The 15216-nt window shown below is 37.2% G+C and overlaps 1 protein-coding gene across 5 annotated transcripts in view; it reads right to left on the bottom strand.

Annotated features, from left to right (window-relative positions):
* Window positions 1-8768: 8768 nt before the first annotated feature.
* DPY19L2 (dpy-19 like 2) overlaps window positions 8769-15216 on the bottom strand; it is a 60761-nt gene continuing 54313 nt past the window's right edge. For all 5 annotated transcript variants that reach the window (XM_074340994.1, XM_074340993.1, XM_074340992.1 and 2 more), the window contains 2 exons: window positions 14647-14772; window positions 8769-10515 (listed from right to left, as the gene is read on the bottom strand). In XM_074340994.1, coding sequence (XP_074197095.1) covers window positions 10365-10515; window positions 14647-14772 — 277 coding nt within the window. In that variant the 3' untranslated portion in view covers window positions 8769-10364. The remainder of the gene's footprint in view (window positions 10516-14646; window positions 14773-15216) is intronic.

The following is a 15216-nucleotide window of genomic DNA, read 5'->3' on the forward strand; positions in this document are numbered from 1 at the left end:
GTAAATACTGTGCTCACCTACTATCATGACCACATCAAAATTACAACTTAAATACAGAACAACCATCGTTGAGAACCACCTGAAGTCCAGCTGAATCAAAGCCCTACAACTAAGGACATGCAGAACAAGCCACCTCGTGACTGGTAGGAGCAGCAGAGACACAGAACAGGCTCCTCCCATGCCCACATGTGGCAGTTAAAAATCAGAAGGGTATCTTGGCTGCAGAAGTCCCCCGCCCCAGGAGCGAGGGGTCCCAGCCCCACACAAATCTACCCAGCCCAGTGTTCCAGGGTCAAGAAGTGAAGTCCCCGTAACTTCTGTTTGTGAAAAACCAGCAGAGATTGTGGCTGAGCAAGACAGAGGGCAGGGAGTCCCAGGGGTTTCTCCTTAAGGGCCCACACATGGACTTACTTGCTGACGGACTCACTGGCTCTGAACTCCAGCACTGGGGCAGCAGCTTGAAAGGTGCCAGGGACATACAGGGAGGAACTGAGATGTTTGGCTGCAGAATGAGGGCTGGAAGGGCAGCTTTGTCCTAGACAGGAGAACTGGCAGAAGCCATTGTTCCTTTGTTGAGCTCTCCCCTCTTCAGCGTACAGACACAGGTGGCCACTATATCTGAGTCTCCATCAATGTGGCCAACACCACTCATTTGCCCTGATTCCCTGAGACCCTACCCCACCCCACTTGTGGACCCACCCAAGCTGCTTCCAGTGGCTTTTCCATATAAATGGGTTATCTTGGCTCATGCTGTGAACATTCCTAAAAATCTCTCAAAGATTCACAAACCCCAAACAAGCAGCATCTGGCCTCAGCATGCCCCATACTTCTTGCTAAGCAGCCCCAAGGCCAGCAATGCCAGCAGCGGTTTGGGTTTGCAGCTTGGCCTCTCCCAGGTACCTCCAAGCCCAGCACAGGTGGCAGCCATCTGCAGATCACTTTGTACCTCATGCCAGGTGGCCAAGGGCAGAGAACAGGCAGCAACTGAACTTGGCCTGTGGTGGGGCCCTGCCCAGAAGACCCCAGAGCCAGCACACCCAGGCCAGCTTAGACCCCACTGGAGCACTATCCAGCTGCCACCATGGACAATACACCCAACGGGCAGACTGGGCAGGCCCCAGAGCCCTGCTAAAGCAAATCCTGCTCATAGGGTCAGCCCCTGCACAGCCACTCCTCCACTGCAGTCACGGCCAGTCCTCACAACCAATTATCCTGAGGATCAATCCCTCCCACTGATGTGCAAACAGCCACCAAGGCTCAACTACAATAGCAGGGCACACAGAACCCAAACATGGGACACACCTGGAGCACCTGGGTCAGGAGACCAGGGAGATGTGCCACTGGGCCCCATAGGGCACCTACTACATAAGGCCACTCTACTCAGACCAGAAGACATAGCAGCCCTGCCTAATACATAGAAACAAACACAGTATTATTTACAATAGCCAAGATATGGAAGCAACCTAAATACCCATCAATAGATGAGTGGATAAAGAAGTGGTACATATATACAACGGAATATTACTCAGCCATAAAAAGGAATGCAATCTTGCCATCTGTAGCAACATTGATGGACCTAGAGGGTATTGTGCTAAACGAAATAAGTCAGACAGAGAAAGACAAATACCATATGTTTCACTTATATGTGGATCTAAAAAACAAAATAAATGAACAAACAAAACAGAAACAAACTCATGGATATAGAGAAGATTTTCATGGCTGCCAGATGGAAGAGGGGTGAGAAGCTCTGTAAAATAAAGGGGGGGAAGGGATTAAGAAGTACAGATTAGCAGTTACAAAATAGTCACAAGGAAGTAAAGTACAGCATAGGGAATATAGTCAATTATATTGTAGTAACTATGTATGGTGCCCGGTGGGTGCTACCCTGTTTCTCCAAAAATAAGACCTGGCCAGACAATCAGCTCTAATGCGTCTTTTGGAGCAAAAATTAATATAAGACCCAGTATATTATATTGTATTGTATTGTATTATATTATATTATATTATTATTATATTAATTATATTATATTATATGACCCAGTCTTATATTATAATAAAATAAGACCGGGACTTATATTAATTTTTGCTCCAAAAGATGCATTAGAACTGATTGTCTGGCTAGGTCTTATTTTTGGGGAAACATGGTAGACTTATTAAAGTGATCACTTCATACATTATATAAATGTCTAACCACTGTGTTGTACACCTGAAACTAATATAATATGTAACTGTAATTGAAAAATACAAAATATTTTTTTAAAAAAAGTTTATTTGAGCCAAACTGATGACAACTGGTGGGAAGAAAAATCTCAATGGATTGAGGAAAAACTCTGGAGAATGGCAGTTTTACAGCTTATTTTATATATTAAGACCAAAGGAGGAAACATAGGGAGGGTTACATGAAATCCATTGGTGGCAGGAGAAAGCAAAGCAGGGAAATCTCTGGGATTGGATAAAAAGTAAAACAGAGGGACACATTTCTTTTGGACTCTGGTGAGTACAGTATAGTTAATAATTAACATTTACAGCACATAGAGATGGTATGTGGGAACAAAGTAACAGGAGGGGTTCTGTGGTCTCCTGCTCTGGTGAGGTGGGTTGTGCCCTGAGGGGTCTGGAAAAGGAGATTACTCTGACATTTCAAAGGTATGTCACCTTAGATGCAAACACATAACAGACAGTTTCACTTAAGGTAAAGACTGACCTTTGTCCAGGAAGCTACAGGCCTAGAACGTGACTACCTGCCATGGCCCTCTTTTAATTAGGAATTTTTATGTGCAGGCCGTCCTATGTGGTTACTTTCGGTCTCTGAGTTCGTAAGGCCTCCCCTGAGCTTGTCAGGTTTAGTGTGTGGCCCCTTTTTCATCTACATCAGAGAAATAATAGTAAAGCTTCCCAAAGGCTCTAGAGGGACAGACAGTTCCCTAAGGAATAAACAAACTATTGAATGGAGAATAGAAACCCCATCCAGTCAGAAGTGTTCAATGCTTTGACTTTAGCAAGAACAACAACAAAAAGAAAGAACAAGCAACCTATTGGGCGCTTTTATTTTATATGAGTTACATGTATTACCTTATTTTTTCCTTCAAAAGACCATTTTGAGGTGTAAAAGAACACAATCCAACCGAGTAAAAGTGAAGATCTAATGGGCTTTATTAAGCGATTCCTGAGTCAGGCAGCCTCCCCTCTAGCGACTAGAAGGGCGCTCCCAGGGGTTGGACAGAATGGGAGGAGGGAGCTATGAACCAAAGAAAGGATTATTTTAGACCTGCACCTCTTCTTTTTTTGGGGAAGGGAACAACTGGCAAGGGTCTTTATCATGCAGATTGCCCCTTCTTTCTCTGGGGGTGGAGAGGGGCCACATGACAGATGACTTCATTGGTGTTGACCAGAAAATTCCAGACGGGTGGATTAACATTATATTTCTGGGAGAGTTGGGAACAGCAATAGGTCAGGTATTAAATCTGGGCTTAGTATCATGGGCTGTAGCACAGGTGACACCATTTGGGTCCAGTGGTTTTCTCTTTAACATAAGGATATACCTTTAATGTTTCCATTTTGCATATGAGAAAAATTTTAAGTGCTAAATAAATTGCCCAGCTAGTAAAGAGCAGGAATCCAAACCCAGTCTCAATCTACATATTAATATTTTGTATTTGATCCTCAGGACACCCAAAACAGTGTTAGAGACCTAAACCATAATTAAGACTATGTGGATCCATTTTAGGGATAATTCAGTCATACAGTAGGGACAGCAAACAGTAAAAATTACCCAGTGGGATCACCAACCACCTATCTTTAATTGTTTTCTATATTCTAACCAACTACTTTCCATGTTATTCTTCATGCAACATTTATTGAGCACCTACTATGTGCCAAGTACTGTGCTGAGTGAAACACAGAAAATAAATAAGACACAAATCCTATATTTAAGTGGCTCATAGGTCAGTAAGAGACTCCCAAAGGTAAACAGATCATTTTTAAATGGCCAAACAATATGACAAGTGGAGTGGCACTAGCAGACCATGGAGGAGAGGGTCGGAGTGGCTTCCAGGAGGAGAGGACTTCTGAACAGAGGTGAAGGACGGCAGGAAGAGGAAGTGGGAGAAGGGCAGGTAAGACTTTAACAGCCTGAGGGGACAGTGTGAGCACAGGCAGGAACAAGAGATGCTGGAGATTTCCATCAGTTCACTGTTGCTGAAATCCAAACGTCATGTTGGGAGTGTCAGTCATCCTGGACGGGGAGGCAGGAACCCACGCGGAGAGAACTTCCTTAAGGGACTGGAGGAGGGAGAGAGGTAGAGGAAACAGCACAGACGTGGTGGGTAAGGGAGAAAACAGCCAGGAATTACTGTCCTATTACTATCTGCGGAGCTATTCACAACTACAGAGAAGCATAGTCCATGTCCTTGAGATCTCTTTGTTTCTCCCATTTTCTATTAAAATATATGCAAACTAGCTCCTTAATCTTTTTGCGGCTTGATGACAAATGTCATAATATTTCATGACCAGCAGATGGCGCTAAGACTATATAAAATAATCATTTTGCGCACTAGAACATTTTTAGCGGGCATTTCCTCGTTTTAAAAGAAAGTAATTGCTTTTATAATACAGTAAATCATTTCATTAAACATGGGGAATAAACAAGAACTGTTTTTCAGATTAAGATAGTTTTGCTTTTTACAACTTTGTAAAAAGAGTCTAATAAAGCCCCATGTTCATTTAAAAGAATGACTTGGCTGGAGTAATTTTCTGCCCCAATTTCAATGTTTAACTCTTCATAGACGTGTACAATGTGTACATACCATGCCTTCGTGGTTTGGGTGCCTGGACTGTACCGCTCTCAAAGGGCTTTTCTCCATTCTGGGAGCTCTTGAGATTTGACAAGGGTCTGGAACTGTGAGGAAGGATGGGCGTCTCAAGCACACAGTCGTGACAATACCTGCTACAAGTTGGGTAAATAAATGTTGACCTTTTAAAAAAATAAAAGCAAATTTAATTTGCGTGTTTCCTATATATTATAGAACATGGGTGTTTGATACACAAAAACCATCAAATACAACTGATGTGTTGAGTTGCAGAAACAGAATTCGCATCATATGGAGACTATTTTAGGGCCAGGAAGAAGCCACGTTACATTGTACATCTTGACTTATTAACAAAAAGAATCGAATAATTAGTGAATTGTAAATCAATTTCTCCGAATGATGTCTTTCTTCAAAGTCCTGTGAACCATGATGTGGTCATTTTTAAGAAGCTGAACTACTACTGAAAGATCGTTGATTTTCTTCTCACTACTATCCAGTATGTTCCAGCTTCCCCTTAATGAACGTGAATGACTTTCACAAAAAAATTTAAAGATTAAACAAATTTAAAAAATAATCACTTTCTATCCAGTTTGTGTTGTTCAACAAAGGCACAAGCATGTCATCTCCCATTTGAAGAAAACTAAATAATAAATGACGCTAATGTAAATAAAATAAAATGCTCCATAAAATCTACAATTTGTAAATTTGTTTGGCCGGACCTCCGTCCTCAGAACAATTGCTGACGCTTGTTTAAGCACCCTGAAAGAGAATCTGAGGTTTAAGAACCACTGATGTGATATCAAAGCCTTCGTTTGAAGGGTGTAAAATATATTAAACATTATAAAGTATATGCATGTCTTAAGGAATGATCAAATGAACTTACGTACTTAAAGAACTGGAATGGCAACGCTGACGCGCAGAGTCCCTCCTGGATTGTGTTCTCCTAGGCGTGATCCCCAGCCTAGGTTCTGCCTTAATTATGCCTCTGCTTTTGCTGTTTTGCCACACGTGTCTCCTAATATTAATGTTTTATTTGCTTTTAGGCTATATATAAATGGCGTATTCACATACACACACCCCACCTTTGACAACTTAGTTTTTATTCTTAACATTTGCGATTCAGTCCTGTTGGTGCATGAATAGATCCTTTTAATACTCCTGTACAATGTTCCATTGTATGGAAATACTTCTTTTATCCATTCTATTTGTAGCTTTTTAGGTTGTTTTCAGGTCCTTCCTTCCCCGCCGTATGAATAAAGCTCACATGAACATTCTTGTAATTGTTTTCCCTGGCATATTTGTACAGGCATTTCGTCAGGGTGAGAGTTACATGAACTACATACTTTAAAATTAGGTAATATAAAACCATCTTCCAGTTGGTGGCTGTACCAATTTATACTCCTGCAGTGTCATGAGTATTGTTGTGGCTCCTTATTCTCATCCATTATCAGATTTGTACACTTTGTCATGTGGTTTTAATTTCCATTTGTCTATGTTCTTCTAAAAATAAAGTTCTGCCTTTCTAAGTCCTTAACTTACCTAAATTTGATGTTTGTTCATGAAGTTATATATCTACCTGTTCTTCTCAAATTTTCCTTTTATTTCTCATGGTAAAAAAGAATTTTCTGAGAGATTTTCTTCTCCCTTAGCTTTAACCCCATCTCTTTAGAGGAGACTCAGTGGATTTATCAGAGAATATGACGTGAGCTCCAGAGAATGTATTACACTTGCTAAAGATTAAGAATATAGTGAGTTCTTAGTGGACAATGATGGAACTAGAGACCCACTAGTCCACACGTAGCCAAAAACTGGAAAATTTAATTTTGTTTTCTAGATCCTATAAAACACAGTCCAGATTTAATACTTCAAGAAATTTCATAAAAGTAATTTACAAAGTTGATAGTGTCCAACCATGAACTTATGATCACTGAGTCCTTCTTTCAGCAGCTGAGGCACTGAGATTTTTACACTTGATGTTTACTATTAAATGTGACACACTGAATACAGTACAAATTATAAACTATTTTAGACAGCTGGAAGCATAATCTCCAGCCTACGGAGTAGTAAGGATATGCAAACATATACGGCATCGCCATCAGCTTTACTGAACACTGAGTGACAAGACAGACTCACTAACAGTGAGGATCTCTGACACACACTCTCAGGGCTGGGCACACAAGAATGTGGATAAAGAGGCAATGCACAGGAGGAAATGCAAGCATTTGACAAACGCGAACGAGTGCACAATCTCACAAACCATGGAATAAATGCAATAATACCGAAAAGCATTTTGGGTGTCACCAATTAGCAAAAAATACTCTTTAATAAGGCTAACCCATGCTAATGAGTGTTGTGAAATGAGCCTTGTCACTGATGTTTGGTGGTGTAGACAATTCTTTGCAAAGGCAATTTGAGGCAAACTGTATTGAAGCCTCTAAGAGGATGATACCACATTCTTTGACTGAAATTTAACTTTATGAAATCTATCCTAAAGAAATAATTTGAAAATTTAAAAAAAAAATCCTAATGCACTAAGATATTTCAGGTTTCTACATATACATACATGTAGTACCAAAAATGGAAATAGCTCCGCAATGGGTAAGATATACGCTTATATACTCAGATATCTGTCTGTCTGTGTTACTACCTACCTATCTACACATACACATAAAATAGGATATTAGGTTGGTGCAAAAATAATTGCAGTTTTTGCCATTTTTAACCTTTTAAACCACAATTTGTTTTGCACCAACCTAATATGTAGCCATTAAAAAGTCTATATATAACGTTCCCATTTTTATTGTATGAAGAACAAAACATAAAACTGTTTAAACTATGTTAAAACAAGCAAAAAAATGCATGCCTAAAAGTAAGGTTGGGAGAAAAACATGAGATGTTAATAGTGCCTGTTGAATAATTTTTCCCTTCTTTCAAGGTTCCTTTTTTTCAAAACGGAATTTCTATAATGACTTTTATATTGCTTGTGTAATACAAACATATAAAATATAAACACAATTTTATTATTAAAATTAACATGAAGGTACTCAATGGTTTTTGATGTGGTGTCTGTTAGAAGCAAAAGGGAACACACATATTATTCACTGAAGCCACACATCGACCTCTGACAGCGGGGTGCTGGAGGGAATGGCTGTGGCTTGTGCGCAACTCACTCCTCACCATGGTTTCAAATAAGTGTGCAAAAATATGATAATAGGAAACTAAGGAAAACTCTTCCCTGCACTGAGGAAAAAGCTACCCATCACTCAACCAACGGTGTTCAAGTGTGGTCTCCACATTTCAAAAGAATAAACAATAAAATATATGCAGGCCAGAAGCCAGTGGCATTATTTGTATAAAAGTAAGCTGTAGTCCAGTATTCCTATTTATTGACACAAACTAAAGGCAGGACATTTGGGATTCTGAGATGCGATAACCTACCATGTGACTTGATATTACTGAACTGGTTATTTAGTGAGCAGGGGAGAGGGAGCAAGTGGAACTAACGTTAGTTGAGGGCCTATATGTGCCAAGTACTTTCACACATTCTTACTAATCCTCATAGTGACCCTGCCAAGTAGACATTGTGAATTCTGCTTTACAGGGAAAGAAACTGAAGCTCAGAGAGTCAAGAAACACGACCAAGCTTAGCACAGTGCCTGGCGTCCAGTAAGTGCTCAATAAATATCTTCTGAGTGGATGGTAGGTAATACACCTAGTAAATGGAAGTGCGAGGATTCCAGCTCAGATCCACCTGGTTTCAAAGCCCATGCTGTTTCCATCACAGGGCACTGCCTCCTGCGTGAGACTATGCAGAATTGTTTTAAAATGGCCATGAAATACCACCAATGCAAATGTGGTAAATAAATCCAGGAAGCCGTGATTTCTACTTTATGTCAGAATAATTTCTATTTCAAAATGTATGCTTGGCAAAGGATGAGGAAAAAGAAAACACACGTAGGATCTTGAAGGGCTTTTTTAATTTTTAAACATACCCAGTACATGAAAATAACATAAATCCACATTAACACATTATATTTGTATGGAACATTTTCTTAGTACAATACGTCCCATTTTTGTTGTTGAATTCTGCCAAGTTCTTTAAAACATGTTTCCAATAAAAACACCATCCAATGTGTCACATTAATTTTATGAGTGTTAGGTGTTATGTCTCCTTTCCTTCTTTGTCTCACATACCAAAACAAATTACTCGAAAATGCCAAAATAAGTAAAATGCGGTATGCTTTCTTAGCTGCTTTGTATCCTGTATTAAAATATTTTACAACTTACAGATGAAAAACAATTGTATTGGTTTTCCTGTATATAACTCCTACTTACTGTAAGTGATCTGATCTATGAAATTAAGTCATTTTGTTACATCAAATGTAACAAGAACATAAGGGAATTATAAAAATTCCAAGATGTTAACTTAAAGTAGATGTACATTAAAATGCTATAGATGTGGCATATTTGATGTCTACCAAGCAGAGAAAGAGAGTGTTTATCTTTGCATTCAGCAACAATAGCTTCAAGATAACTATTTATCACTTCCCAAAGCATTATTGTTGGGTAGGTTTTATATTTGGGAGTGGATTTATAAAACATCACCTTCCTCATCCAAAGCCAAAAATAATTGAGGACTTAAAAATAAGTTATCACAAAAGATGGTGACCAGAAAGAAAGACTATGTCCAATGAAGTCCAGGGCCGAGATGAAATGCCTTTGTTTCATCCAAGATCTAGAATCTTTAAATCTCCTTTGATAAATTTAACTAGATTTTCTTTTCTAATTATGTTTAACCCCCACATTTGGTCATCTGCAATAGTCATTTTTATTTTACCTGGATATTACAAGAAAAAACACTGCATTTTAAAGACAGATTAATAACCTCTTGAATTTAGGCTGAGAACTAATCAATGGAAAAAATACTGGTTGGGTAAATAAATGCAAGAGGTTCAAAACATTACAAAATAATAAGCTGTCTTTAAAAATATTTAGCTTGAAATGATAAAAAGTTATTGAAAGCTATTAAAGATCTTTCCTGAAGGCCGGTAAAGCAAAAGCAGCCCTAATGAACACAGTTACTAACAAATCTCCTCCACGGAAGAAGTTGTGATCCGTATCGGAATCTGAAGGAAATGTCATTTCTCAAATGGCATTAGTTGATTCTAAGTGGTTTGCGGAGTTTGAGCTGGTACATCCTGATACTACAGAAAATCTGAAGCAATCCACCTAGCTGGGTACAAAAGGACTAACATACCTTTGATTTATTAAATTTCACTGTTCTTTTACATACATTTTTCTTTAAGATTTTAAAATGAACATTTGTTTGTGCGGCACGAAACGATTTAGTTATTTAAATGACAAGCTTCACGAGGCTGACATTCAATGGAAAACGGTGAAATAATTTACCTTTTAGTAATGAGAAAAGCCTAAATCATTTTATCTTCTTTTTAAGGATCCCTTATTAAAGCCTGTGGTCTGGATTAATGTAAATAAGCCAAAGTGATGGTTCTCTGTGCACTTCTTTGCGTCCCAGGGTGATGGGAAGGCTTAGCCTCAGTTAACCTTTAATACTCTGTACATACTATTCTGAAACACCGTGGAGAAGTAAGGTCTCTCATTCTTGAGCAAGATGCTACATAAAGGAGGGTTAGCTGCGTTGGAAGGGTCTTCTACATCCCAAATTTCAAGCAGACTGCAACCAGGCCTGAAACAAAGGCACAGTAAGTCGTATAAAAAAATGCATTCCTAGCCAGAGAAAATGTATTAATTATAGAGCAGCTCCTAGGTTTTGAGAGACTAATTTATTCAAAGAATTAAAGATTTTAAAGCATCATTTTAAAAAGCATAAGTTTAATATTTAGAGGTAAAAATGAAATTAAGTATGTTGCATTCTCATGTTCCACTTAACCAAGTAACCAATATATTATTGAATCTAATAATAAAGGTTCAGTATATATTTGGAAATATACATTTAAAACTTCATTTTCAAAATGAAATGTAAATCAATATATTTTCTAAGTGATATCACCAACCAAATATAAGGTCCATTAGTGATAGAATGAGACAAATTAAAGATAACACAATTCCTGAGGAATTTTACATTTTTGAGCTTCAGTTGACATGGAATAGCATGAAAACGTCTAGTCCATGACAGGGAAGCAAAGCTCTTACGTGAAGTTTGTTCTCCTCAACCCTTCCTCATTTGGGTGGCTCTATGAGTAGAATGAATGAGATAATACTTCTCATTAGAGAATATTTCCCCCAATTCTTTGAATATGTTTATAATAGCAGCTTTACGGATTTTGACTGCTGAATGCAACATCTGGGCCTACTTCAATCAGTTTCTACTAATTCTCTTCCTGAGTTTTGGTCACACTGTCCTATAGATTTGCAGGTCTGAGAACTTTTGGCTGGAAACTGCACGCTGGAGATTATAAATTGTAGTGACTCTGGAATCTGTTTTGTTCTTCTCATGATTATGAGTTTGCTGTTTTTCTGATTGATAGTCAGTTAACTTGCCTGGCTCTCCAGTCATGGGCAGAAGCTGTCAGATTCCAGCGACTTCTCTTTCGCCCTGGAATTTTCCTTGTGTATTTTATCAGACAGGCTTTGGGTGGGAGTAATACTCAAATTCAGAGGCCCATCTTCTCTGTATTTCCCTTGCTTCTGGGATTTTCCTCTAAATGTGTGTGCAAGTCGGGGAATGCATTTAGTCAAATGCACAGGAAATTCACAAATCTCAAGGACAGACATCCTGCCTTCCTTTCCACCTGGGAGGAGTAACTCCACCTCTTCCTGTCGATATTAACTAAAATCCCTCCCAAACTGGTTTCTTATGGGTCCTATGTTCAAGTTCTGTGGGCCAGACACATTAATAAGTCCTTAGTTCAGCTTGTCCAAACCATAAAATCCAGTTAGCACTTTACATTATTTTCCTTATATGTCACAGCCTGAGGGCCTTTCAGCAAGGAATATGTAATATCTAACAGCGTGAAGAAAAGTAGAAGCAGCCAGGTTTGTAAAAATGAGCTGTAACCTAGTGCTCTCTGTCTAAGAGACGGCAAATACCTTGTATGCACCTATCTGGTTGTTACTACTGAGCATATGACAGGAATTACTAATCAGTAGCTATTTTTCAGTCTGAGCCCAGATATGTTTTCAGACGTGAGCCACACTACTACCACCAATGAGAAGTGCCTTGAGAGATGATTTGCTACCCCTTCTCTAGACCTGATTCCTGGTGTTCTCAGGCTATTAGCAATAGTTCCAAAACATTTAAGTCCCAGAACTTTAGAAGAATTCTTCTTTGCATAAACCTTTGTGTATTTAGAGTAATATTTGATTGGGGTATCATTATATAAGTAAAACCACACAGATCTTAGTGTACAGTTGCATGAGTCCGGACAAAGGCATGTACCCTGCTAACAAACATGGCAATCAAAACGAGCACTGCCATCATTCTAGAAAGAAATAGTTCCAGTGTACCCTCCCACCCCTTACTCCGCCACAGCCAACCAACCACTGCTCTGATTCCTATTCCCACTGATCAGTTTTGCATGTTTTTAACTTCACAGAAATAGAATCATATGGTATGTACACGTTTGTGTTGGGCTTCTTTCACTCAGCGTGTTTTTGAGATTCACCCTTTTCCCCCCATATATCAGTAGTTTGTTCCTTTTTATTGCTGAGTAGTATCCTGTTATATTAACATACTGCAATTTGTTTATCCCTTCTTCTCTTGATAAGATATCTGGGTTGTTTCCAGCTTGAGTTATTGTGAGTAAAGCCGCTATTACATCCTTTGTGGACAGATGTTAATATCTCTTGTTTAGATTTCTAGGAATGGAACTGCTGAGTAAGAGTACATACGAGTATATGCTTAAATTTTATAAAAAGCCTCCAAATACTTCTCCAAAGTGGTTATCATTTTCACTCCCATTAGCAACATAAGCCTGTATCCTCCAACATGTGGTATTTTAGATTTAAAAATGTTATGTGTCCGTGAGTATGTGTTATGGTATCCAATTGTGGTTTTAATTTGCATGTCCCTGAACACTGACGATATTGAGCATCTTTTTATGTATTGACTAGTCATTCACACATTTTCTTTGGTGATTTATGTCTGTCAAGTCTGTTGCCCATTTTCAATTGTATTGTCATTTTATTATTAACCTGTAAAATTTCTTTATACAAACTATATGTGTAAGTCCTTTATCAGATACATACTTTGCAAATATTGTCTCCCAGTCTGTGGTTTGCCTTTTCATTTTCTGAACATCTTTTGAGGAAAAGATTTCAATTTTGATGTATATAATGTACTTATTTTTTTATGGTTAGTGCTCTGTGTTTTAAGAAATCTTTATAATTTTAGTTTTTACATTTAGTTCTGCAATCCCTGTCAATTTTTGTGTATGTCATTGTATGGATCATGGTTCAATTTTGCTTCTATTCAGATATACAGTTACATCAAGCAACATTGTTGAAATGATCCCTTTTCCATTCAAGTAAAAATATGATTTTTAAAGTTTCTTTTGTTTTTTCATTTAACCCATAAGTTATCCATAAATTTATTGTCTAATTTCAAAAAATGTATGGATTTACCACGTCTTTTTATTATTGATTTCTAATTTAATGCTGTATGATTTCAAACCTTTTAAACATTTTCAGACCCTTTTTATAGCCCAAAATGTTCTCTCTTGCTGAGCATTCCATGTGCCCTTTAAATGACTGTGTATTCTCCCGCTTTCCCTGTAGTGTTCTATAAATGCCAGTTCGATCAGGTCATTTGATACCATTTGTTGTTCACATCCTGTATGCCTTTACTGACATTTTATCTACTTTTCTCAGTAGAAAAAGGAATGTTAATTAACATTTCCAACTATGACTGAAGATTTGCTTAATTTTTCTTTTAGTTCTGCATATGTTTACTTTGTGTACTTAGAAGCTCTGTTTAAATGCATACACATTTAGAATTGTCATGTATTTTTTGATAAATTAATCCTTTTATCCTTATAAAATATCTATATCTGTGGTAGTATGACTTGTTTTGAAGTCTACTTTGTTTTATTCAATTTTAAATGAATATAATGTGCACATATATTAACATTATAAGGTTCCTGTTTTCTCCTTTCGCAAGATGCCATTTCTTCCTAGATATACTTGATATTAAAATTATATATAAAAATTAGCTACTAAAATTTCTGAACTTAGCTTTTCAACAATGTGTTATAGACTAATTCCTAATTATCCATAGAAGAAATGAAAAATGTTAATGCTAAAATTAATACAACTAAGGACCTTTTAAATCAAGGAGTCCAAAAAAGGCCTCAAGATATCAATTAAATATTATAGAATTTTACAATTTTCAGAGATTCAAAATTCAGAAATTTTACAATTGTAATTAGAAATGTTTTTACTATGTGCTTTTGAGTTACAGTGAATCTTTTCTCATAAGTCTTATAAATCCAATGTAAATCAGCTGTAGGAGCAGAATGTTAATATCTCACTCTGCTGTACATTCAAACCTGTATTTCACACATCTAATAAAAATTATCATAAAAACAAAAAAAAAAATGAAGAAAAAGGCTGCATTTAAGATATTAAAATTTAAAAATCAGGAAACTAAAACACACTATAATTTTTTGAAATTAGATTCTACTTAAATGTTATTACAATTTTACTTTTCTACATAAAATTATTTTAAATAAAATACCAGGGTAATATTTTAATGAAATATATTTAGAATAAAAGTTCTTAAATAAGGGCTACTGTAATAAAGGAAAACAGTTGTAGTTTAAAAATACACCATATAATATAGCACAGGGCTCATACTCACTTAGTTCTTACAACACACCACGCCTCTTCTAAAATGTAATAATTCACATGTAACTCCAATAATTTATCTCTTACTTCTTTTGCAGATTTTCGACTATATATGGAATAAACTATTTTTGTCCGGGCCCTTTAAATTAAAAAACAGGTTAGATTTTTTTACCATATGATAATAGAATGAACTAAAGAAATTTTGCTAGCAAATTAAAATCTCAATGCTCGCTGGATGGTGCATTTATATATATGACCCCAAACAGCATGAATGAATTTTGGGATAGCAGTTTCCACAGTCCTACTTATATTTTGCACATGCTAAAACTTAATAGTAGTGTTAATTTTGCATGTAATGCTTGTTATTGTATAAGCCAGTTTAAAGTCTAGAGTTGGAAGCAGAATAATTATTCAAAATATGAAATTTGCTTTGCATAATTCATAAAATAATTAGTGTGCTGATGGAACACATCAGATAGAGGCTGAATACAATGAAAACATAAATTTCAGTAGATAATTTCACCTATAGAAGCTCTGAAAAGCATATGAGTTGAAGCTGACTGTAACAAATTGAGCACTCAGA

The sequence above is a fragment of the Rhinolophus sinicus genome, linkage group LG09 (assembly GCF_036562045.2).
Source record: "Rhinolophus sinicus isolate RSC01 linkage group LG09, ASM3656204v1, whole genome shotgun sequence".
In the NCBI taxonomy this organism is placed as follows: domain Eukaryota; kingdom Metazoa; phylum Chordata; class Mammalia; order Chiroptera; family Rhinolophidae; genus Rhinolophus; species Rhinolophus sinicus.